This window comes from Thermobia domestica, chromosome 1 (assembly GCF_964235325.1).
Source record: "Thermobia domestica chromosome 1, izTheDome1.hap1.1, whole genome shotgun sequence".
NCBI lineage: Eukaryota > Metazoa > Arthropoda > Insecta > Zygentoma > Lepismatidae > Thermobia > Thermobia domestica.
The window spans coordinates 294,807,097-294,833,820 of record NC_137454.1 but is presented as its reverse complement, the minus strand read 5'-3'; the positions used below and the strand labels follow the sequence as shown (position 1 = coordinate 294,833,820).

General features: G+C 35.0%; 2 protein-coding genes across 2 annotated transcripts in view; one reads left to right on the top strand and one right to left on the bottom strand.

Annotated features, from left to right (window-relative positions):
• Positions 1–26,724, top strand: part of LOC145661498 (muscle-specific protein 20-like) — a 97,667-nt gene that overhangs the window by 36,576 nt on the left and 34,367 nt on the right. The gene's annotated exons all lie outside the window — the stretch shown is intronic.
• LOC145661495 (myophilin) lies at positions 598–26,724 on the bottom strand. The gene is made up of 4 exons (XM_081726813.1): positions 26,568–26,724; positions 15,753–15,952; positions 11,330–11,450; positions 598–1,180 (listed from the first exon to the last, which is right to left on the bottom strand). The coding sequence occupies exons 1-4, from the start codon at positions 26,571–26,573 to the stop codon at positions 998–1,000; spliced, it is 510 nt and encodes a 169-aa protein (XP_081582939.1). The 5' UTR covers positions 26,574–26,724; the 3' UTR covers positions 598–997.

Sequence of the window (26,724 nt, the reverse complement as noted above, 5' to 3'; positions counted from 1 at the left end):
CACAAGCTCATGATGGTACAACGTCGTATTAATGAGGTAAGCTGCATTTTGTGAAAGCCTTTCCAATATTTTGATAATTTTCTGAACATCGTTTAAATATCACTCTGCATCTATGTAATCTATATTTTACAGTATCTATAGAAACTCTACATTAGAACTTCTTCAGTTTGAACTGATTATTAGTTAAATAGATGTAATATTTTCGTATGATGTGTCATAGTTAGTGAGACGTTTACTTCGGAAACCTGGGTTCAATTTTCAGTGGAGGTGTAATTTGTTCCTATTCTATACTCGTTCCAAAAACAGGTCACAGGCTAACCCAGCCTCTGTAAAGTGGGTACCTGGGGAAACCTGGAGATAAAAACCACAGAGGCGTCGACACTATTTCACCTCTTTATGTGTCGAAATGCGGAAAGTATATGATCTTACGTTCATCTAGCCCTTGGACCTCTTACGGTCTGTCCGAAACGTGGGGCGCCCATTAGCTTTTAACTTTATTTATATAATATAAACGCAATTTAGACAGACTGCCTCTTGTAAGATACATAATTCACTTTTCAAAGTTAAGAAATTAAATATATACATACCATTATCATATTTTGTTTTGATTTTTTTTTATTTTCACTTACGAGAAATAGTTTATCAAATTATAGTATACAGTAATTGATTGGTTTAAATGTACAAACATGACATAACAAAGAAAGCATTCTGTTTGCCAATTTAGTAAGCATGATGGTGACACTAGATTGAACACTGTGTAAATAGGAAATAGCTTTAACGTTTACTTCACAAGCTTTAACTAAGAGATCAAGGTATTGTTGTAAGCAGTATTCTGTACTTAATACGATAAACAATACTGAATACGTTTTATTGTAATTCACTCCTTACTAAACTTCAGAGCTATAATGAAAATGTTCATTAGTATCAAAATGCTTGCTTATGGAAGAATATTTCGAAGAGCGAATATAAAGCTTAATCGCATTTCAAGCAATGCAAGTTACATGTGTCTTGTATTTCCAAATCCTCCATGGCCTGATTGAGATGCTCCTTTGTTGTAGCCCATCTGAAGATTAAGATGAGCCTCAGAGGCTCGAAGTTGTTCCTCAGTGAACTCACGTTTATTTTCATCTGCCATCTTCGGTCCTAGTCTTGGTCCTGTGTATTCAGGGTGTTTTTGTGTCTACAAATAAATAAATAAATAAATAAATAAATAAATAAATAAATAAATAAATAAATAAATAAATAAATAAAAAATAAAATAAAATAAAATAAAAAATTAAAAAATAACATATGAAATCTTTTATTAAAAATTCACAACTTCGTAATCTTAAGAATTATTCTAACAAGTAAGTAGAGGTGGACACGAGACCACGCAAGACGAGAAGTGAAGAAGTTCTCGTCTCGTCTCGTGAGACTTCCGTTCTTGTCTCGTATCTCGCGATGTTATTTTAATTTTCAACTTGTGTGTCGCAAATTCAAAGTCTGATATTCTTATCTTATTACCTATTCTTTTAATATTACATTTAAATACAAAACTATTGCTCTTTAAAAAATGGAGTTGTATTGTGTTAGTCAATCTTTATGACATTTATAAAACTAGATATTTTTTTTAAAGCAGGGTAAAGAAAAACAACAAAATCTTGTTTCTTTTTTTACTACACATCGAAAAAAACAATTTGCAAGACATGATGATGTCTTACTGGCATATAGCGGCGATCTCTTAGTCGACATAAGAATAGTTAATCGTTTCGTTAAGATCATCAAATTACGAAATAGTCAGCTTGCTATAAGAATGAACTACATAAAATACATTATAATTCATAAGAAATACAAAACACAAAACTACATTAATAAAAAATAAGATATAAGCACCATGGAAATATATAAATTACAAATGATATACAAAAAGATAAATTAAATAATCGAAATCAATAATCTAAGACACCACGAAATCAATAATCTAAGACATCATTAAACCCCTCCTCTCTCTCGGATGGTTATTTCTTTCTTACACTATATCAACATCCATTTACCTTGTAGCATCCTCGGCAAAGAAAGCGAATTGCACCGGAACTCGCAGTTTTTCTCTACTAACACACTGATACAAAACAAATTTCCACCAATCACTTTCTCTTATACATTAATACAACCCTTGGACAGCTCTGCAAGCTAATGTTGACCGAAAAATTCGTTTCGATGCAATTGACAAGAGATACATATGTGTTCATAAATGAAGGAAGTTAATTGGGAGGTTTGAATCAAAGGCCGGGAATGTTTACATTGGGAGAATTGAAAAAAAAATGAATTAAATTATCTATAATGGAAAGTGATGCAATGTACACTTGCCTGCGGAAGAATCTCAGCAATGAAGACCCATCTCAATGAGAAACGTACAACTGCCAAGAGCCTCACAGCGGTGTTTGCCCAGTTGAACTTACCTGAGTTCTCAGTTGACGTAGTAAAAGTATAAAAATAAACAAACAACTGGTGAATATTAATGAGTGTATTAGATGTTTCAAATTTTATCTTGGCTTGTAACCAAGAATTTACACACAGAAGACTCCTGGCTGATTCATGACTGGTCTATATCAAGATTCGTGGTTACTCATCACAAGTTCAATCTTAGATAACAACTTCTCAGTAGGAACTAATGGTGTTGTTACGCGCAACAGATCTGTGGCCATTACGCTTACAAGAAAGGGACATGAACCTGTCATCCGGACATCCGACTTAAACATAGTCCATTCGATAAACATAACAAAGATATGTTCATGCACAAAAGATTAGGTGCCATGGACAATGGAGTAAGTCCCTGGTACCCATTAATTCTGTTAGTATAAAGAGAATCGTATACTCGCAGTGAAATAGCTATTGCATCAACACTGTTCATTGGAAAGTCATGGCTTATAGTTCACTCTCTTCAGCATGAAACAAGCTTACCAGAGGTGCTATATATTAATGTCCACAGTAGCGTAGCCAGGATGTGTGTTTGGGGGGGGGCAAGTGCTGTTATAGGTACATGTAGAAACATTACAAACAGAAAAGTATATAAACATAAAAATATATAAAAAATTACAAACATCAAAGTACCAAAGTACATTGTCGGACCGCTTTGGGGGGGGCCCGGCCCCTCTGGGCCTCCCCTTCCCTACGCCACTGAATGTCCATAAAGAACTTGAACAGGGAAAATTGGGAGAATGTCGAGAAAATTCCTTCCAGAAATCCCTTCCATCAAGTTTGGACAAATCTGGAGTGACCCCGGGTAAAAACACTCAATTCAAATGTATCTCGAAAAGTACCCGTATAGGGTATAAGAAATGACTGTACCAAGTTTTGTATTGATAGACGGAACAGATATGAGGGAAAAGCTTGTATAATAATACACGCTTTCCCCTTATACCTATTCTGTCTATCAATACAAAATTTGGTACACACATTTCTTATTCCCTAGAGTATTTTTTTGTATTTTTCTTATCTGGATACTTCTTCAAAAGTTCCAAGAAACTTGATTATTACTTTTGAAAAAAAGAAAGACATCACGACTCCAGGGCGTAGGATCTTCCAATTTATTCCTTGGATCCAGCACTAGCACAGCACAATATAACGATTTGGTGAGCCGGTAGTATTTAACAATTTTCTTCCTAGCACTTTGAAGAGCAAGAAAGAAAAGCAAGGAACGTTCAAAATGAGATATTAATTGGTAGATGTTATTGAGCTGAACAAAACGTTATACACGAGAATAAAAGCTAATAAAAAGTTTTCGAGGAAATAAAAAAATAATGTACGAGAACCATACCACTTATTCAAGCTAAACTGATTAATATGTACCCTCAGTAATCTCTCATTATGACACTAACAAGGAGGCAGTAAATAGTATGGTTAATGAAAAATGTCGTCTATATGTTAATTAAGACTGCTTAATTAACATATAGAGTAATTATATGCTGCTTAATTAAAGTAATGTCAAAATACAATACATACTTCAGTCAGTAGATTAAATCAAACTGGACAAGATAACATGATTGAAGGTAAATTGTCACGTGTAGTATTCGAGAAAATAAAAATTTAAAAGAAACGAACTTTTGTAGAGCTTACAAGTATGTCGTTCAAGCTAATAATAAATGGCAGCTTTAATTTTGGTTTCAGCTTAGTTTTTAAAGAAATTGTTAAAATACTTAAGATCTGTATGTATAGCAAAATACACTGTTAACTAGCAGATTGTGTTTCTCTTTGCCTAACGGTTCCACAAACTATTTGTAACTCCAATTTTAAATTTGCACAGAATTTTAAATGAATCAATATTTATTATTAAATATAATACTGTTGTATATAATACGTAGCACAAAAGCACTAGACTCCGTACTTTCAGAAAATAATTTACATACTTTTTGAGTTCAAACTCGTGTATTTCTATTTGACTTTCTACATTACTTTACTTTTTTCTCTGTCATATAGGGAAAAACCTGCATAGTGTTATTTTTTTACATGGCTGTAGCTTTAAGATAACTGCAACTTGTCTAAAACAATATTCCAACTTTAATTATTACCTGAATTAACTCTATGGCCTATAGAACCAGTAGGTTCAATGCTCCGTTCACAAAAGGTCTCCACTGACTTCTGTTCTCAGCGAACTGCACCCAGTTTCTATTTTGTATACCTATTTCTCCAAAATCTATCTTAATATAGTCCTCCCATCTGCACCTACGTCTTCCTAATGCTCGTTTTCCAATTGAAATTCCAGTTAAAATTATAAAAGCTTTCCTCCTTTTCTTCCAATCTGGCTACATAATCTGCACCTAAGCATCCTAGATTTGATGACCCTAACAATGTTTGGTAAATAGTATAAGTTATGCAGTCCCTTGTCACGAAGTTTCCGCCATTCCCCATTTCCCTTCTTTTTCGGTCTGAATATTCTTCTCAGGATTTTATTCTCAAATACTTTCAGTCTGCGTTCTCCTCTCACAGTAAGCGATTATGTTTGGCAACCATACGGCACTACAGGCATGATTATCGTCTTGTATATTTTGTGCTTCAAATTCCTCGACAGAAGATTTTGGACTAAATAACACCAATTTCCTGCGCAGTCGATATTTAATTTTTTCGTGGATATAGTTTTGGTCTGTTAACATCGATCCTAGATATCTGAAAGTGTCTACTCTGTCAAAAGTATTATTTTTTGATATTTTGACACATCCATAATTTGCAGTATTATGATCCCGGCGAACTACCATGTATATAGTTTACTTTGAGTTTACTTCCAAACCCATATCCCTGAAAACGTTTAATAAGACCTCTGGATTTGTTTCTATTGTTCTCCTATCATTCCCTATTGAATTTAAATCATCAGCGTACGCTACAATCTAATGGATACCATTCACCTCAACGCCCTGGTTACTGTCTTTGATTTTCTTTACAGCGTACTCCTGAACAAAGTTTAATAATAATGGCTATAACGCACACCACCGACCCTTAAGTGTATTAAAAGTAAGTGTAAAAAGTACAACCAGTTTAATTGCTGATATTATTAATTTGTGAACGAAAATCCCTGTTTGTAGTAGGTGATTTTTATTTCTTTCTCCATAGAAGAACTTAAAACTTCCGGACTTTACTATTTAATTTTCTTCCCATCCAACTTCCTGAACTCCAACTACGTCCATCCTATATTTCTCTAACTCATTCGGTAGGCCTCTTCTATAAAGACTCCTTATATTACATGTTCCAAATCTCGAACTTATCAGTCCTGGTCCAAGACTTCTGTGAATATTTCTGAACAAGTGCTTTTTTTATTTATTTTTTACAATATGAGGTTGTTAGCCTCACGCCAACCCCCCAAGCTGGAGGACCATCCCTTGGCGCCCTGTCGTCTGTCCGCAACTGCTTATTCAATATATTTGCAGTTAACCTCTATACCTAGAGGCATTCTCCTCAATGTGCAACCTTAAGATGTGCCATGCCAAGGTGGCAAGAACCCAAGATATTACACGGTTTATTGCCTGATCAATGGTAAACTCACAGCATAAATTGTTTCCGCTACATACTGTTAATTACGCTATTAATCTCTATAGTATTTTATTTATATTTTATTATTCATTAAAGTTTGTTATTTTATGTATATATTATTATTCATTGATACATTCTAGACATCTTGGGAAGAGCTCATTCGTGGCTAAGCGGTTAGCGTACGCGCCTTTGGCTCTATTCCCGGTGGGAGCTCATGTGGTTCGGATTCCAAGTTAATCAGTAGGTCCCGTCTCATATAGCCTCGCTGCTGAAAGGGACATTAAACTCAAAATCAATTCAACATCTCGGGGAGTGTCATTAGAGATTACAACAGGCACGAGGCGACTGAAGGGCGGTGGCATTCAGCGATGAAAGTTCTTTCTATCTCCATGAAAGTTATGACCATGTATCTATCCGTAGTCGTGTACATGAGCAGGAAAATTCAACGTATGTTCACATTTGCCATACAAGATTCATAACTAACATTCTTGCAAGGGGACCATAAACTACACATCTTGCTTGCATCTAGTCTTCATTGAAGGGAGTACGTTTAATAAATCGAATAATCGTGATGTGAATCCTATTCTTCGAATCTTATTCTGGGCATTTTGCTGGAACCCATCTTTTAGCATAATAATGCATGCTTCTATGCTAACAGGGCAACTAGATTGGTCTACGCGAAATGCTTACTCTGGCTGCTGTCTCCGGCCCTAAGCTATGTTGAGCACGAGTGAGACATAGTAAGATGGCGCCTGAACGTCATCTAGGTTCCAGTAACGACTATTGTCCAGCTACGCCAAGATATTAAGCGAGTGCTCAATACCATACTCCAGACTGATATCCATCATACGTTCGACTGACTACCTACCTGAATAGTTGCTTAGTCGCTTAGTGTGATAATGTGCTATTATGGTCAGTAATGAATGTTTTTGAACACCATATATAACATTTTTGGAATGTACCATGGGCATCATTTGGAGACATCTACCACCTTTCATCGCCTTCATTAGTACCACCTTTGAGTCACATCTGTGAATTTCTAATGGATGTTCTTAAATAAAGCTCATTTTTATCATGTATACTATTCTACTTTTTCTGAAAAATTGCATTAAATTATAACTGTATTTCTGTTTTTCTTTTTCTAAAAGAAGAAAACTCTCATTAGAAAAAAATAATCGAAAAAACTAGAAGATAAAACTGGGAATTAGAAACAAGCTTAAATCGTTAAGCAGAATTCGATTCTCGATACCGGTTATTTGTAATGAGTAGGGCTCGGAAGTTGAAGACCTAAAAATTGCCTAAAAAGGACCTATAAAACTACCTAAAATATCTATAAAAAAGGACCTAAAACTGGAAAAAAGAACGTAAAAATGAGACCCACTTTAATTGGAATTACATATTCAATGGATATAATGCTCAAGAGATACAAGCTTCTGGTAGGTTAACAGTCTGTCCTTCTTCCACAAACTAAAGTACAAACCTAAAATACGAAAACTTCCCCACTGTCACTCCCCCTCGCTGGAGGACATTGTTATACCTCCTTATCTAACTTGTGATTGTTGCAGATCTGGTCTTATCAGTTCAGTCGTTGAAGAATTTCTTATCTTTTAAATTTCCTTTACTAAAGAAATGATGTTTAAGAGGTGGTGGTGATTCGAGTTAATGGCCAATAAATTTATTGTCGAAGGATGAAGGGCAAAAAAGACGTTAAGACCTATTAAAAGCTTAAAAAAGACCAATAAATAAAAAAAAGCCGAAAAAGGCAAAAAAGGACAAATAAAATCTACCATTTTGTGACCTACAATGACCCAAAACGAACATATATTATGTTAAGCCTCGTCTTCGGGCACTCGAAGAAAGGAGGATTGTTTCCTCAACTTCCGGGTCTTAATAATGAGTCTTCACATGAAATAATGAGATAATATTTTAAATAAAACTTAAATCACTTTTTTGTTGCATCATCTTTGTTCAGAATATGTATTCGATAATCGTGTCTTTCCTTATACTAGAGATTGGTGGAAATCTCTTGGCCGGAAATACTACAAACAAGTCACAATAGAGTGTTAGAAAGATGTTATGACGTTGTTCACCATATAATTTTATGATTTTTTAGAAAAGGACTGTCAAATACTGGGTAATTTGAGTATAAATACACCTGGCTGCTGTTTGTTATGTATCCTTTGATCTGCTCTGTCACTATTCTTTTATCCATTTATTGTTTCTATGATGTGGTTTCCGATTGGGTCTGATTTATGCTGTTGTTAGACAGTACATGTTTACATGAAGCAATAGCATTAAACTCTGAAGAAGACAGCGAAGGCATGCTTCCAAAAAATAAAATGTTCAAGGGCAAAGAGGACAGAATAGAAATAGAAACTCGTTTCGAGACGTGTTGATTTGTGTAATCTTTTTCCTGCTCAATACGAGCTACTGACAGGATCTGCTGCTTGATGTGGGAAGCGAAGTGAGAAGAAATCGTTTCGAGACAGTGACAGGATACAACTCACCCACGCCAAGGAGTTTCTATTTATCTCAACGAGACAGGCTTCTACCTATTTTATTCAACAAACAACCAGTATATAACTGGTATGGTAATTGATATGGCTTTTAAGATAATGCAGCTGTTTCTTACTGATTTATTAAGGATTCGCTTTCGGATTGTCTGCAGCAGCGACATGATATCAGAAACGTCGTAAAACCATTAACATAATTCGGTTTAAAATTAGTGTATCAAAATTGGAGTAATATTTGAAGCTTGAAACTTATCATCCTGTTGCTTATGCACTTTCGGTTAGGCGTAGGAAGGAAATGTGATAGATCCTTTTAGCTCTTGTTTATGAATATCTTATCTGCAACATCTTCATTATTTAACTGACAGTATGTTAAAGATTTAAAGACCGGTAAAAGGCAATTGACGTGACGTATCTGAATGACAGGGTTGCCTGCGAGGCAATAGTTGAGGTGTCGTAACATGCAGAAAACAGTATGTGTTTCTATTGGAACGTCTCGTCATTAAACTTCTGTCTCATTTCGTCTTATGGACAAACCTATGTGTTATATTGCAAACAATGAGTCAGATTAAAATGAAGTTACAAGTTTGACAATGTTAAGAAACTAGCGGTATTCTAGATCCTAGGATTCAAAACTAAAATGGAAGAGGAGAAAGATAAATAAAACCAGTTCCAGGGACGCTTGCAGGATTATCATTATATATATATATATATATTTTTACGAGGGAGACAAAAGATCTCATACAAGTGCAGTCGAAAATACAAACACACACACACACCTTGACGTACGCATGCACATAATTCAGTATTCCATGGAAAACAACAAGTAATTTATGCACATTGCATAACTTATTAACTATAACAAAGATACTCTAGTACCATAGTACTTACTATAAATATATAGTTTGTGAGTTAAAAAAAATCAAATATGTTTTGACATGTATTTCGAAGAACTGAACTCCCTTCCAAAATCCAGGGGAGGAAAATTGCCTCCTATTGATACACATTGTGGAAACCATGACCAAAACGTATTTAAAAAACATTATATTAAACATCTACAGTATATATTAAAATGCTAGGTTTATATGTTTGTCTCCAAAGAAAAGTTTATATGTTTGTGTCCAATCTTTTCGACAGTGAGATCTCGAAAACCACAAGTGCTAGAAACGTGCCTCTTTCACTGATCGATTCCAAATTTTGTATAGACTGTCCAGTTCTAACTGAATATTTACAAAACGTGACCGTTATTTCTTTATTACATTTTTAGGGGTCCACCGGAAATGTTCAATTAAAAAAAAGTAAAGCATCATATCCTACTAGTTATACATTCCAACACCACACAGTCATATATATGGGTTGCATATCTCTTAGGCGTTTGTTTCATGGATAATGAAAAACGAAGGATAACCATTTCTCCAATCTAAGATGAATTTTTTATTGTTTGGAGTGTTTTTCCCAATGAACACTATATATCATTGACATTATAATTAAGTGTGTATGTAATATTTTGCTTAGTACGTACTGCATGCAAGAAGGAAAAAACACTGATCATACATGAATTAGAAACTCCAACCGGAAGTAGGTTCAAATCTTGCAAACAGTGCGAGATATTGAAAAAATAATTGAAAAAATCTCTCCTTTATGATATCTCTTGCCTATTTTTATCAAGACGTCTTTCACTTATGTGTGTAAAGAGACATGTACAGATGTTGTGAGGAATAACAAGGAGAATCATGCTCATATTGTGAATGATTCGCTGTGTAGAGAGCGCAGGTTCAGCTAGTAAATAATTAATATTTTCGTGACCAGACTATATAGTTATTTATTAAAATTTTAAAAAAAAGTCTAATAATTTCAATAACTTAACGTTATCTTCATCAAACGTTAACTGACAGATATATCTTCAAAACATGAAATTATTCATACATAATAAACATAACATTAAGAATAATAGAATAATTTAATGTTATGAACATATATCTGCCAGTTAACGTCTGATGAAGATAACGTTAAGTTATTGTAACTGTTACGACTTATTTTAACTTTAATAAATAAGTATATACTCTGGCTACAGAAGTATTATTTAAGTAATAGTTTCATTGTCAATATGGATAAAGTTATTTTAACGCTTTAACGCACCATTTTTTCGATCAGACTGATTTTTTTAAAAAATTTGGAGTGGTTTCGGTGTATTAAACACGCATTTAAAAAAAATAATACAAATAATATGGGGTCTATGGGATATTTTATGGTATTTGTATATAGGGTCTATGCAAAGTACATACTGCAAAGTCCACTAAAACCAGATAGAACCAATAAAACACGACGAATATCAGCGTACTTGCACTTTTGCACTCATTGCACTTCTCTCTAATACAGAAAAAATCAACAGTTCAAAACCTGTCCACCTTAACGAGCAACCAAAGAAACCTCAGAGATGACAAGATGACAACTCAGTGTGCAACAAGTAAGACAAAGAGTTCTACGCTGGCTTACTATGACATCTGGCGGGAAATTGAGAACTTCGTTAGTGAATGGGCATCTTAGCTGATACGCAAAGCTGTTTTTCTTTGTCCGAACTAGAAACTACATGGTGCAATACAATTTCAAAGGAAACATATATGCAAAGCTGCGCGCTAAAGGGTTAAACATGTTGGAAGTATCGTATTCATTCTTCGACAGGACTATCATATGGCTCGAACATAAATAGATATACTCAAGCTAGAAGTCAAACACAATAAAGTTAATAACAGTAAAAGTGAAGAGATATTTGGGATTATTTTACAGATGAAAACAATAAAAATGTATAAGATACTTACGATTCTTCCAAGAGAATACAAGCACAAAGTAACTTGTGGGATGTTCCTTCTTTCGAAAAGATCCGGAGTTTGGAAGATTTCCTCGTCTGGAACACCATATTTTCGAATTGCTTTCTGAAATCTAAAGTTCAGGTAAAGAAATTACTTTCGAGTGTTTCAAAACTTGTATATATATATAATAGCTATATAACCTTTTTTAAAGAAACTATTTTCGTAAATGTTATTAAATATTGCTACCTACAGCCTATTTCTCAAAATTACAAGTTTTGTAATACTAGTGTATTTTTTTCTTAACATTAAAGATTGTACAATTGTATATACCATGTAATCATGACAAGTTAGATGTATCAGCGCTAATTTCACTAATATTTTCACTTTCACTATTATATTAGAAGTTCTACTTCGTAGTATTTTTGACCTGTAAAAAACATATTACATGAAGTGTTGTGTTGAGAAATATGCCCCTGGTTGTGAAGTTGCTGGAGAGGCATGTAAAAAAATAAAGAAACAAAAGTGGGATTCATGCTTGAGCTGTCAAATTAATTTTTCTGAGAAATAATTTTCCATTGTGGTTATAGTTCATTAGAGGTACACATTTTTTTTAAAATATAAAAGCGTTTTCTTTCTCTGTATACGAGTATGTAAAATTATAATTCACGTTTCTAAGTAAACACACATATGTTGTATATACAGTTCCTGGGACGAAAGCGACATACACAAAAACTAAAATGTTTAGTGTTTTTTTCAAATTTTATAAACAATTAGTATTGCCCACGAGACAAGAAATTTCTCGAAATGAACTTTGGAAATTGAAGACATTTCTAATGACAAATACACTGTAATACGCAGTGTGGTTATCATTCAAATCCTTATTCAAAAGAAATCACATTCACAAGTAATATAACTGTTCCTTCATGACACCTTTAAGGCGGAAGATCAGGATTCTATTCATGGTAGAGTCATGTGTGGTTTGAATTTTATATTAAGCTGTAGGTCCTTGTCTCATATAGCTTTGGTGTTGAGAAGAAGCATTGAACTTTAGTAAGACAATCCAACCCTGTCCGATAAAAAATTAATATAATCTGAGTTAACGATGAAACAACAACTTTTTCGATGAATACTTTTTACTTTAGAAGTACATATCATAGCACCAACTCTAAGAATATCCACTCATTGCGTTACTACTTTTATGACTACATCTATATCAGTGATATTATTTTCTTATTAATACTATTAGTAATTATTTTGAAAATAATCTTGTGGCCATCAACATGTGGCTATTTTGAATATTTATATAAAATTTTATACGGAATAGAACTCAAATTTTGAAGAAAAAAAATCATTTATTAATACGTACTTGTACAGCGGGGGACACTTCTAAATGGTACACCTTAGCCGTAAATCTCCATATGGCTGTACCATTTAGAAGTGTCCCCCGCTGAGGAATCAGTAATTGCTTAGAAGTTGTATGTTTACAACTTCTGGAAAAGAATCACATACTAAGGTTCAATATAGCTGTGATTTTACTAATTCGTGTCAGATAAATATTTGTGAATTGTTTATGTAAGAACTGTGCCAATGATAACATGTGTGGGCAGCTACTTCTCTCAGAAGCTCCTAAAAAAATGTCCGCACAATCCAATGGATTTAAGGTATGATATGTGATATCCTTTAATGAAGATTTTCCATCCTGCATATGATATGGTATTGCTGTTTCGCTTAATTACTACGCAATTGTATTAAAGTACTTTTTGAGCAGAAAGACATCAAGATCAAGAAGAAAATGACTCATGGCCCCTCTACAGAAATATGTTTTGTAAATGGTAACTAGCCTTTGGCTAGCTAGGTACTTCGCTCCCAGATTCTCGCATCTCTTACGTATCAGCCTTTGCATCAACAGTAATTCCGTGCATTTGCTCTTCATATTTTCTGAATTTGCCTTGCTGGGGGCTTCATCCCCACACACCCGCCTTTGCTCAGCCTACTGCCTCGCACCTCTTAAACCCACAATTCTACCGAATTTTGAGTTTTTTTTTTTTTCCTATTTCAACTATCTTAAAGATATGATTTTGTATCCCAAGAAAACGCCTATTTAAATAACATGGAGAATTTCTTCATTCCGTTTTAGACCCATTAAAAATTAAAAATATTCACTTTTGGCACTTGTTCTTTAGGTTAGTCTCGGTCAAATTTCATCATTCTAATCCTACCGGAAGTGCCTAAACATTTTAGGGTGTATAGCACGTCCCATACAAATAACATGGGGAAGATTTTTCAGTTTCCCATAAAACCACTCTAAAATTGGAAATTTTTGTTTTTTACTGACTTACTTAGGTAACGATAACACAAATGTACAAGCATACCGAATTTGATGTTTGTTTTCCAATTCCAAATGCCTAAAATATGAGATTATAGCTCAAAAAAAAAGGGGGGGGGGAGCTCATTTAAATAACATGGGGAATTTCTTCATCTCCACTTTAGATCCCCTAAAAATTAAAAATATTCACTTTTGGCAATTTTTCTGTCGGTTAGTTCCGGAAAGTACCCCTTTAATTTATGTCAGTTCAAGTAGTTTTATATATAGTTAGAAAAAATGAAAATGAAATGAAATCTTAGTTTTACGTCCCACGATTATGCCGGTTAGGCTAAAGGAAACGGTGATGATGAGAGATGAGTGAAATGGTGGAATGAAGAAAGTGGGAGAAAACGGGAGAACCCAGAGAAAACCCACGAGCACGGTGTTTGTCCACCACAAAGTCCACACGGCGCAAGCTGGAATCGAACCAGGGACCCCAAGCACCGGAGGTGAACGCTCTACCACTGAGCCACCGCGCCCCCCGAGATATATATAATTAGGATTAGAATTTTCAAGTCAGTACTACAGTTTAATACAGTTGATTATTTTTAAAAAAAACACTTTTTTATGAAGGACACATTTATGACATTCATTTGCAGTGATAGATGAAATCCTTGGCATATATGAAACTCATATTATGTAATCAATATTGTTATTTTGAACTTTTAGCGTTCCATTTCTGTACTGATGCTGATATGAGTGAAACGTGAACTTACAACTTAATGTAGGATCTGCACCACATTAATTTCGTGGGACGTTAAACTGGAAGATTTTATTTCATTTCCAATTTTGATCAAAAGTGGCAATTCGATACATCTTCCCCGGATATTCCGTACGTTCAGATAACAGCACACCTCCAGACGGCGATTCTTGTTGGACAGTGTCATGTGGCATTCACGAGTACAACTTTTTACCTTACCGATTATACAGAGTTGCCGAATGACAGCGATACGATGTATGCCTAATTCGCTTGCAAAGGCACGAACATTTTTTCGATGATACACCTCCACAGTGATCCTGAGGAGCTGAACAAGATGTTGATCGGTGCCACAGGACTCGTTTTGTAGTGCTATGTCACCAGTATGAAATTTGACAAACCAACGACAAATGGTGCGCTCATTCGCTATCCCTAACCCAAATGCATTGTTAATGTTCTTTAGCTTTGTATGTAGAATGTTTCAGTTTGAATTCGTAAAGAAAAATCACTCGCAATTCTGTGTTCTCCATGATGCAATTTCGTACGACCCTATTTAACAATGCACTGCCTCCTGATTATCTTAGGCTGTATATTGGTCGTGTACAAAGTTTGTGACGTTACATACAGCGTGGTCGTATCCCTAATTGGTGTTTTCTGACCGTTTTAGGTTTTACCCATATTTGTTTGGTAACATTGCTTGGCATTGTCTGGCAACATTGCTATCCATGATTATTTGTTTTCTGCTTGGTAACAGTTATTCGTAGTGAAGTTTTTTCATACGTGCGCAGTTACCTGAATCGGACGTTTCCTGGCCGCTGGATTGGAAGAGGTTGTGCATCTTCATCAGATCCCTTTGCCTGGCCTCCAAGAAGTCCCGATCTAATGACTCTCTGGGGTTTCATAAAGCAACAAGTAAGAAACACTCGATATCACACAATGCAGGAATTATGAGCAGCTGTGGAACACACCTTCACCCTCGTGACTACGGAGTATCTCCACGAAACATCTGCGAGAACTTGGCGCAGAATTCAGCTGTGTTACGACATGGATGATGATCATACTGATGTTTATGACTCTTGAAACTCTTAAAACTTCAAGGTAACTGTGTACAGACATTCTACCACAACTAACACTATACTGTTGAAACTAAATGAGGTACGCCCACTTCCGCACCACCCTGTATATGACCTTAGTCGATCTTTGTATTGTGTTGCTGAGGTGAGTTCTCCACCAGATACTAAAGCGACACTTCGTTGGCACCAAATTATTACTTTAACACAATTTATCTATAAATCTATTTTCTGGACTTGATCCAATTTGATTTGAACGATTTTTTTTTTAACACGAGAACACAAAAATTCGTTACTTACCTCTCAATATTTTCCATCAGCTGGAAATTAGATCCTTTTGTTTGGATCTTTGTTACTGATCCAGGGGATATTTTGTTAATTAGTTTACATAAAACTATCCCATCCCGGAGGATGTCCTCATAAGGACCGTTGGGTAATTTCTCGCCGGTAACGTCCTCAATCCACTGCATGACTTCCTTCTCCTGTTCTTTGTTTCGAGCCTATGAAGAAGGTAATGAGAAGCTCAGAAAAAGATAATAAAGCAAATACTGATATAAAATTTATTTAGAAGTAGTATGGGTACCACTGTTAGAAGTTTGTGTGTCACCGTTAGAAGAAGACAAACTACAATATATATACAATATGCTATTTAAAAATGTATTTTTGTAAAGATATACAGAACATATAAATAATCTGTTTTGGCAGAATAAAAAATACTATCAACTATTTATTGGCAACCACCGACACACTTTTTAATGCAAAAAATATTTTTTTCATTTTTTCGAAAACTACGCATCATAATTTAAACTCAAGCATCTCATTTTGCCCAACTGAATGTGAATTGATATAAGTATCATCTTTGGACGATATTAGTCCTATCGTTAAATTAAAATTAAAATTTAACAGATAATCATAATTTTGGGCTATACAAGGTATTTCATTAAACCAGAAGCGCGCCCATGGGGGTCTACCGGGACCGGAATCCCCTAAAACTTCATAATTCAAAATGCATTTGTACACTTTCTCAATATACTTGGTTAACAGAGGAATGATGGATGTAGCACGAAAAATTTGATCTTGCACTTCATTTGTACTTTTTTCTCTTACAAAAACAATCTAGTTCTATCATTTTTTCTGAAAATATAGATGGAAATATTTTACAATAACTTATCGTCTTTTCGAATGCAGAATAATACCCATTCAACACTACATAAACGTAATGGTTTGTAGTATTTGACCCACTTCCAATGCTTGGACCCTTTCCAACAAAAATTTGAGTACGCGGCCGCATTAACCATCTTGCATCGTATAGTCATCTTGCAAGTATCATAACGAAAACCTCGATGAGAATATACCTCAATATTGGTTTCACTTTTATAGGTGGCATGACGTGGTTATCATACTGCATCAAATTAATTACATTATGTTTACAAAACAATTTATTTTGATTACTAATTATTACATGCTTTTCTTTAAGGTATAATGTTTGAGGTTTGTCCTCAAATCGTGCCACCTTAATTTAACTCATTTCCTGAGATCATATTCCATATACTTTCATATATATTCATATATTGATATATATTTTTAATTAAGAGTAATTTTAATTGAATACATGGACCGTGTTTTCAAATCTTGCAATCTTTACTCAGTTTCCAAAATCATACAATGGTGCAATTTTACACAGTGAATTAAATAAGGTGGCAATAGAATATTTCGTTCTTACTTTCATATATTTCTGTATATTTATATACTTTTAACTAAGAGTAACTTTTAGTTCAACAGTACGGAGATGGATCTTATGAGAAATATATTGTAAATGTAATAATAAACTTATAAATACAATGAAATGTAAATAGAAAATGACTTAAAAGTAGAAAAATAAAATAAAACAAAAATATATTTTGAAACCTGCTATATTTTTTTTAAAAAATAAATCGTACTGAAAAGAAAAAATAGTTTTCAAGAAAATTACTTAATTTTGTTTCTATTTATGCGTGACTGAAAAGAAAAGCATTAGGAACGTTCTCATTTATAATCAATTTATAATATATGAAACCGTTCTTTATTTTATGTATATCACACTAGGAACCTGATTGATTTCCTTTTAGTAGGAACTTATGTATGGAAGAATGGTTTCAGTAAATTAAAAATAACACGAACTAGTATTTTAAGACAAGGAATAAATTATTTTAATTTGCCGACTCCTCGCTCTCTATGCTTTGCTTTTTAGTAATCCATAAATAGATTGTTTAAAAAGGTATTTTTAAAAACATAATTATTGTGTACTTTTAGTACGATTTATTTAATATTTTTTTCACTTTTTCTAGTGTTATTTGTTTTATGTTTTAATTTTTAAGTAAAGAAAGTTTTATTTTTTTTCCTGATTGTATTTTAATTATTAAACCAACTGAAATTTATCCAATTTGTTACTTTGTTACTATCATTTGCCTAATTGAATGCACACAATTACGAATTAGTTACTATGCAGTTACGTAACAGTGCTGAGTTTTATCTTATTTTTTCTTTGAGCTTTTTTAAGAACCATGTTTATAGCCAAAAGCAATATTAACAAATGGATTTTCACATTTTTAAAATGGTTTTAAAAATAAATGGTTTCTTAAGGCGGTCTCTAACCCTTGGAGCGCGCTGAGATTCTCCCTATCTAAAAGCATGTAAAATTTGGTCATGATTATTTCAGGAACTACTGTACTTAGAACATTGTAATTTTGGATAAGTGTTTTAATGACCAATCTCAAGAAAATGACTGAGCAATTTTATAGATATCCCGCTTTGTTTTGCAGTTGATTTTCATTGATTAAATTTGACAATCATGCAATGAAACTCGTCGTTGCTAGCCCGAGCAGACACATTTTTTTCTCTTTGGTCACGTTCATTGTAACTCAAGAAACATTTCAACGCTTTGCGCTATACGTCCGCTTTCCTGGTATACACTTACTGTGCGATGCCGACACACCACGGGTGGTGGAGGATGTCACCAAACTCAGTATGATGACCTATTTATGGCTGGTCGAGGGAAAGTTGGTGAGGGTAACAGATCTATTGTCACTTTTGTTCCATGATTTTATGCTGTAGAATTCACCCACGCCAGTTATAGCTGTAGGTTTTGGTTTCACAAATGCGGTTCCTAAAACAATCGACTGCAAAAAAAAAAAAAAAAAAAAAAAAGTCACTCTGGGCTTCCGGAAAAACGATCCCGGATAGTTTATTGGTACAATTTCTGTAACCTGTGACTATAGCTTCACACAATGTCAAGACATATGTTTCAATAAGGTAGCAAAGGGCCGCGGTGGCTCAGTAGTAGAACGTTCACCTCTGGTGCGATACCCGCTCAAGCCAAGTGAACTTTGTGGTGAACAAATACCGTGTAAGTGGGTTTCCTCGGGGTTCTCCCATTCCCTCCTACTTTCTTCATTCCATCATTTCATTCATTTTTCATCATCACTGTCTCCTTTACCCTAGCCGGCGCAACCATGCAACGTAAAACTGAAAGATTTCACTTCTATAAGTTAACATACTGAAGGAATATTATTATTAATAATAATATATGTGTACATATGTATGAACGTATTTTCGGCTTCCGTATTCTGACAGGAGAGATTCAGTTTGCTTTTAGCATGTATAAAGCTCGGTTTCCCTGAAAAAGTCATACCCCTCCCGTAGAATAACTAGCTAGCTACATTGCTGCACCTATTGACAGCTTGGTCTTCTTTACTGTACATCAGCCTTTAATAAGAGTTTTCTGAAAAGAAACATTCTTATTTCTTTCATTGGCTTTCTCCTTCCTTTCGTTTTCTTTGTTTTTTGTTTTTGTTTTTGTTCCTCACCGCCTTAAAAGTGAGAAGTTAAAATGTCACATGTGTGTGTTTCCTTCTTCTACCCATGCAGAAAAACAGCCCACGTAAGACAGTGAATGTGAAACTGTGTCAATGCATTACAGTCTGGCACCTTCTCTTCTTCATTGCCGGAAATAATCTTTGGAACAAGCAGAACAGTTCTGGCATCAAAACACTTAACGTCACGCCTATCTGAACATACCCACTCTCACACATACGCATATGCACTAGCTTACGTTAATATATGGTGATGTTAGTAAACACTGGCAGAGATTCAAAGTGCTGGAAAATAAATGAAATATCATATTACATATCATTTAGTAGTATATTAGTTTATTAAAGTTTCTCGATTCAAATATTCTTTTTTGTTATTAGGCTTTTTATATTTTATTTATATCACGCTATAAACCTGATTGATTTACTTTTAGTGGGAAATCGACATTTGTTGGTGTGAAGTAAGAAGGAGCGCAGCTAGTGACAAATACTAGCTTGACCCCGAGAAACTTATAGGTCTTGCGTTTATAAAAGGATTAAGAATATATAAATATTTCTCCCATATTCTTATGCAACCCGCAACTCTGAAAAGTTTTGAAGTATGCATATTAACTTTACTTTGAAAAATGTTTTTGCTTCATAATAAGGATTGTCGATTAATTGAGTTGATTTTGAGTTTAGCATCCCATTAGCTTTTATAGGAGTAAGCCTATATAAGACGTGGACCTACTGATTAACGTGGAATCCGAACCACATGAACTCCCTCCGGGAATCAAATTCCGGTCTTCTACGCTAAGATTGCTGATTAAGAAGCTTTACTGTAACTATAACTGAAGAATAACGGCTACTGATAATCAGACATTTCGAGGCTAGGAACTGGAAAACTCACATGTATGAATCTATTGTAAAACTATTAACAAATGAAACACGCATAGTCATAAAAAAAAAAGAAATCGTCCTTCATTTGATTTTTATTATTTTTCTGTCCAATACTGGCCTTTAACTGATATTTAAACTTGCCCAATTGCCCCCATGAATTGGTTTGGAACTTTGTGCAAAACTTAGGAACCGAAAGACTGCACAAAATAACATTTCACACATTTATGTAAAGAGTCAAGTATCACTATCATCTCAAGTTTGATCCCAGTCACACGAGTTCCTTAGATTGTTTTTCCGTACATATTATCCAAAATTAACTGCACATTCTCGGCAACCCAAATTCTGCACAACATATTGTTTCACACACTTATGCAGAGGGTCAAGATCTACCATCATGGCAAGTTTGATTCTGATCGGATGAGTTTGGTGTATGTTTTTGTGTTTTCGAATATATGATGAAAAAATTAATCGCCCATAACTCGGGAACCGAAAGCCTGCACAACATAATATTTTACACGCTTATACAACAGGCATTTTGCCAACATTATTTAATATCTATCTAGAAGAGATAGTGAATAAGAACCTACATAATCAAGACGGAATTTCGGTAGAATGAGGGGGTAGAATGATTAGGTGTATACGGTTTGCAGATGATATGGCACTTATGGCGAAATCTGAAAAGAAAATCATTACGATGTTAGAAAACTTGAGGAAGTGCTGTGAAGAATATTTTATGAAAATAAATGTAAAAGAAAAAAAAGAAAAGAAACAAAAGTTATGATGATTGGAACAAAGCAGTCGGTGTTAAATATAGAAATAGGAGTGGAAAAACAAGAACAGGCGACTATTTTCCAATACCTGTATAGTTTTATTAGTGATGATATGAAGTGCGAACGTAAAATAAAAGCAACGATGGGAATGGCTAAAGAAGTTTTTAGGAAGAAGAAAATACTATTTTGTGGGATCTTAAATCAAGAATTGAGGAAAAGACTCGTAAAATGTTTCGTGTGCAGTTTTGTACTGGATGGGGTAGAAACATGTATATTATGCAAAAATGATTAAAAACGACTGGAAGATTTCGAAATGTGGGTATGGAGAAGAATGGAGAAAATTAAGTGGGTCGAGCGGGAAATGAATGATGGGGTGTTAGAAAAGGTGGGGGAGAAAAGAACAATTTTAGATATTATTAAGAAGAGAAAGAGGAACTGGTTGGAACATTGGCTAAGAAAGAACTGTTTCATGAGGGACGTGCTAGAGCAGCGTTTCCCAACCGGTGTGCCGCGGCACACTGGTATGCCGTGAATGGGCCGCTGGTGTGCCGCGAGGATATCGAAACAAAATTATTAATTCTATAGCAATAAAATTGCAAGAAATAAGGAAAATTGTACATTTGTGTTTTACATTACTGTGAACCTTTACTATTAGACCACAATTTTAAGTTTCATACCGTGTTACTTTTCTGTACATTTTTAATGTTCAAAAAAGTATTTGTTGTCATTGTAATTGCTTGTTTATTGTTGCAGACTATTTCGTCACTTGAAATTTTAAAATATCATTCAATTCTTTCAACAAAGCAAACATACATACAAATTACCTATATTTGTGTTTTAAAAGTAAAAGAGAATTGTTTCTTCTTTCGTTATTTAGTGACCTACCTTCTTAATGAAAGCTTGAATACAGTTTTCGAAAAAGAAAGCATATCTTTAAAAACCTAAGTCCAATACTTCATTGCAATTGTTTTCTATTTCTAAATTAGAATGAAAAATAAGCGTAATGATTTACACGGGGAAGAAACAGTTATTGACCTTTTTCTATGTGAGAAGGAGATCAGTAATTACAGAAAAAATACCACGATATTTTATATTCACAAATAATAATACTTATGAGTGTGCCGCGACAATTCAAGTTACACCCATACCGTAGTGTGCCGCAAGTTCAGAAAGGTTGGGAAACGCTGTGCTAGAGGGTATGGTGACAGGAAAGAGAGGGAGGTTAAATTAATGGAAGGTATCAAAACAAAAATCGTACGTGAAGACGAATAGGATAGCGGAAGACCTTGGAGCATGGAAGCTTCTCAGTGGCGGCAAGTTTACCTGCCAACAATGGCAGACTACCTATAATAATGATGTTGATTATATAATATGTCATGGTTTAGCACAATGCCAGGTTTGATACTGATCGGATGAGTCCGGTTGACTTTTAGTAGAAAACTCAATCAAAGGACAAAAACTATGATTGTAATGTGTGAAATTATAGCCAAAATAATATCTTTAATATCCTAGAATTATGTCCTTTAGGCTAAAAGAAACGGATGATTAATGACAGTGAATTAATATGAAATAATTGGTACAATGAGAATGTGGGAGAGAACTGGAGAACATAGAGAATTACTTAATCTGGGATCAAACAAGGACTTCTCGCACTAGAGATGATGTATCTTAATTGAAGAGTTTGATATCTGGATTATAATATAGAAGTAAATTCACTGTATACTGTATACTGTAGCCAGTGGACGCCATTTATTACACAACTAATTCAATATGTATATCGGGGCGCGGGGGCTCAGTGGTAGAGTGTTCACCTCCGGTGCTTGGGGTCCCTGGTTCGATCCCAGCTCATGCCGTGTGGACTTTGTGGTGGACAAACACCGTGCTCGTGGGTTTTCTCGGGGTTCTCGCGTTTCCTCCCACTTTCTTCATTCCATCATTTAACTCATTTCTCATTATCACCGTCTCCTTTAGCCTAACCGGCATAACCGTGGGACGTTAAACTTAAAGATTTCATTTCTTTTTCAATATGTATATCATGCATTTCATATCACCAATGGTAATAATATTGTGTAACTACATCATTGTATTTCTTTGTGGATAAGTATCTTTTTGCTGGGCATTCACTTACACGGATGCGCTGTCTCTGTCGGTGCGGAAAGCTGCAAATAATTTGTGAATATTCATGAATCAATTTGATAGACTAGGAGTGATGTCGACCTCCGTAGAGACCGGCTCTTGTGGTATTTTATCATCCTAAGTCATATAATTTATATATCTTTCCTTTTAACTTTCTTTCTTTTCCTTGCTATTTGCTTAATTGCTTTCTGGGAGTTAACAGAATACTAGGACTCATTAGTGTTTAATTAATTGGGTTTTCATTTTGTATTTTCTTTATTTTGTTTGTGTGTTTATTGTAGTTTAGAGTCTCTTTTCAGCACCGAAGCTACAACTTGAACTCATAGTTTAAGGTGGAATTCGAATCACGAAATAGTTCGAATTTTTGATTTCTTCCCCTGGGAATCGATCCCTTGATTATGATTATGCTAGCCACTTGATCTGCGATGAGGGCTATATTTATTTAACATTTTGTATGTACGAAAGTTTGATGGATGCTATTGGTAACTTTGATGTTCTCCAGTTTAACACGTTCGCTGCCAAGGCCAAATTTGTGTGAAGCACATCGAGGGGCCAAGTACATTACTGTACATAATAGGTGTCTCAAACACAGATAGGTGCCTTACTTTCTTCTTCTTCTTCTTTTACTTTCTTAAAATTCAACCAACATCAACTAACTAACTTACCATTCAAATGCATAAATAGTTGTTTTGAAAATAAACAAAATGAACTCACTATAAACAATAAGAAAGCAATTCTTTTATTACAACCATGCTAGGAACAATTTCACGCAATTGTTGTCAGCACGTGGTGCTCTTTGGCCCCAGGCCACAAATACAGTGTAACATTCTGAGGCCAAAGATTATTTTTGATCCGAGAAACAAATAGTAAGTGAAACCTCCGTGCGGGTATCGCGGCCTGAAGCAGAAGCTGAGGTGATACCCAAAAGTGGGTTTCACGGCTCCACGCGTGACGTTGACTGAGACCCGTTTTCGGGTCTGATGGGAGCCAACGTGTTAAAGCAAAGCAACTTAATTAAAAATGTAATATTTGTTGTTATACAACAATTATACGAAAATGAATTATGGTTTGGAGTGACCTAACCTTGTTCTCAGAAAGTATATAGGTATACTGATTTTATTTTTATTACTTTGCTTGAACGGATTTTATACTTTAGTCTATTCGTAAGAAATATTCATGAAGCGATTTTTCCATGAAGTAGACATGAGGCGCCTAATATCAAAAACCACCAAATCCATTTTTATTTTTACCGAAATTGAGTTATATATCGCTTGTTATGATATATTATTGATCTAAAGAAATTCCATGGAAACATAATTTTGTTTAAAAGCTTAATATTTCACACCAAAAAACTAGTTCAAATATGGGACTTTGTACGCGTATATATGGAGATTCAGTGCACGTTTTGCGAGATTACTCGAAACTAAGGTAAATGGATGTGGCAGATTTCGATAATAGGCGCCTCACATCTAAAGTACTATATCAAAACAGTATTATGTTAATTTCAATCCAGATGGAAGTGACCCACTTTAGCTCTAAATTCTTCACATGATTTGATAGCGGCTCTGACTTCGATTTAAGTTCTATTCTTACAGTAGTATAAGACTTTCGATTTTTATCCACAATTTGAAATAATTGACCTAGAAATAATTCAATTTCTCACTCAACGAAGAAAAATCAGGTCAGTTGGCCCCTAAGCGGACTATACACGCTGATATGAAAAACAACATAATTTTAATGTCCGAAGCAACTTCTAAAAATGTATACGTCCCAAGGTTATGGTGAGTAGGCTAAAAGAGGCGGTAATGATTAGAAGTGAATGAAATGTTGGAATTAAGAAAGTGGAACGAAACGGGAGAACCTCGAGGAACATAGTGTTTGTCCACCACAAGGCTCACTTGGCGCGAGCTGGGATCGAACCAGGGATCCCATGCACCGGAGGTGAACGCTCAAACACTGAGCCACCGCGGCCCCCCAAAAATATATAGAGAAAGTTCTAATAAGTATCTGGTGGCATCGGTACGAAACATTTTCTTTGTGTATTAGAAAAGTGAAACTATAATATGTCACACTATCTTAGAGAAACATGATGTGAGGAAGATGTAACAGTTCTATTCATTGCACCATATGCGATGAGTCATGTTGAAAAATAGTAATTTTGATCAAGCATAGCATCCATGTGTTCCGAACACGACTGTTTTGTAGAATTTAAATAAGCTGTTCGAAATGCAAAAAGTAAGTGTCCTGATGTAGATGCCAACTAAGAAGCTTCACACAGTACCACATAATAAAAAAAGGGGAGGAGTTCAAGTGAATCATGACTGATAGTTCCAATGGTACCGATGATTGTCCAATGCATTTAGCTAAATTTACATGTTTTTTTTTTTTTTTTAATGAATCTAATACCAGGTTAGATACAAAATATTGAACCTCAGTGACTATTTTTCAAATTATTGATACACCACATCCCATTTAATTGAACGGTTACGTAAAACTATTTGGCACTATAACCAACAGATGGCTATTAATTGACAAATTATTTGTTATTTAACTAATTATGGCCATTTCATGGTATCAATCGAAGCCTTAGCTGGTTTCCTTTGACCAGCTTTAGTCCCAGTGTTCCAAATCTTAGAGTTTTACGTCCCACCTTTATGCCATGTATACTAAAGGAGACGGTGATGATGAGAAATGAATGAAATGGTGGAATGATAAAACTGGGAGGAAGGGGGAGAACCCCTAGGAAACCCACGGACACGGTGTTTGTCCACCACAAAGTCCAAGTAGCGAGAGCTGGGATTGAACCAGCTACCCCACGTACCGAAGGTGAGTATTCTACCACTTTTTTAAAGTTAACTGATTCACCGAACTTGCCTCATTTATTTGCTTAACTACTTATAACTAGGATTTTACTTGTTTTACTCGCTTAATTCGTTTTTCTATTAACCTAGAACGACAAACACACGAAGACAGAAACATCGAGGACAGTTAAGGCTCTCCCACTGGTAACCGAACCCGGGACCCCTTACACCAAAGGCGCACGTGCTAGCCACTAGACCAGCGGGGAGAACTACCAGTAAGTCACCGTGGCCCCTCCCGGTGGTTCAAGTAGTCTCGAATTGGTTCACGATATTAACACTGAAATCTGTACACTCACCGGGAATCGAATCCGGCAACACACGCGACAAAAACAAATTATGAGTCATTCGGAACAGAACACATGGTATTATTTTATAACGCAGTAGTCTTGTTGTGTATGCGTGCACAAAACGTATTTCCGAAATTGAGAGCTGTTTTAAAAATGTTAGTGTATTCTTATATCTTATGCGCTATTGAAGTTAAGAAGATTACTACGCCAGCTTAAATGAATTGGGATTAATATGTATAGTAGTTTGTAAGTAGCTGTCTAAGCATTAGTGTGATGTACTGTGAAGCTTAATAAGCTGCTAAAAGTGTTAAGAGAAGGATGTTGTGGCTCATACCGGCATCTTTGCTTTTCCTCCTGGGCGGACACTGTTTCCAGCTAAGTTGAGTCGCTGAGACTGACGCCTGGAAGACGATTGCGGACTCTTTCAAACAACGTCAAACGAGTGTGGGAAACCCCGCGTTAGGCTAAAATTAGTTCTTCCTCCCATTCAC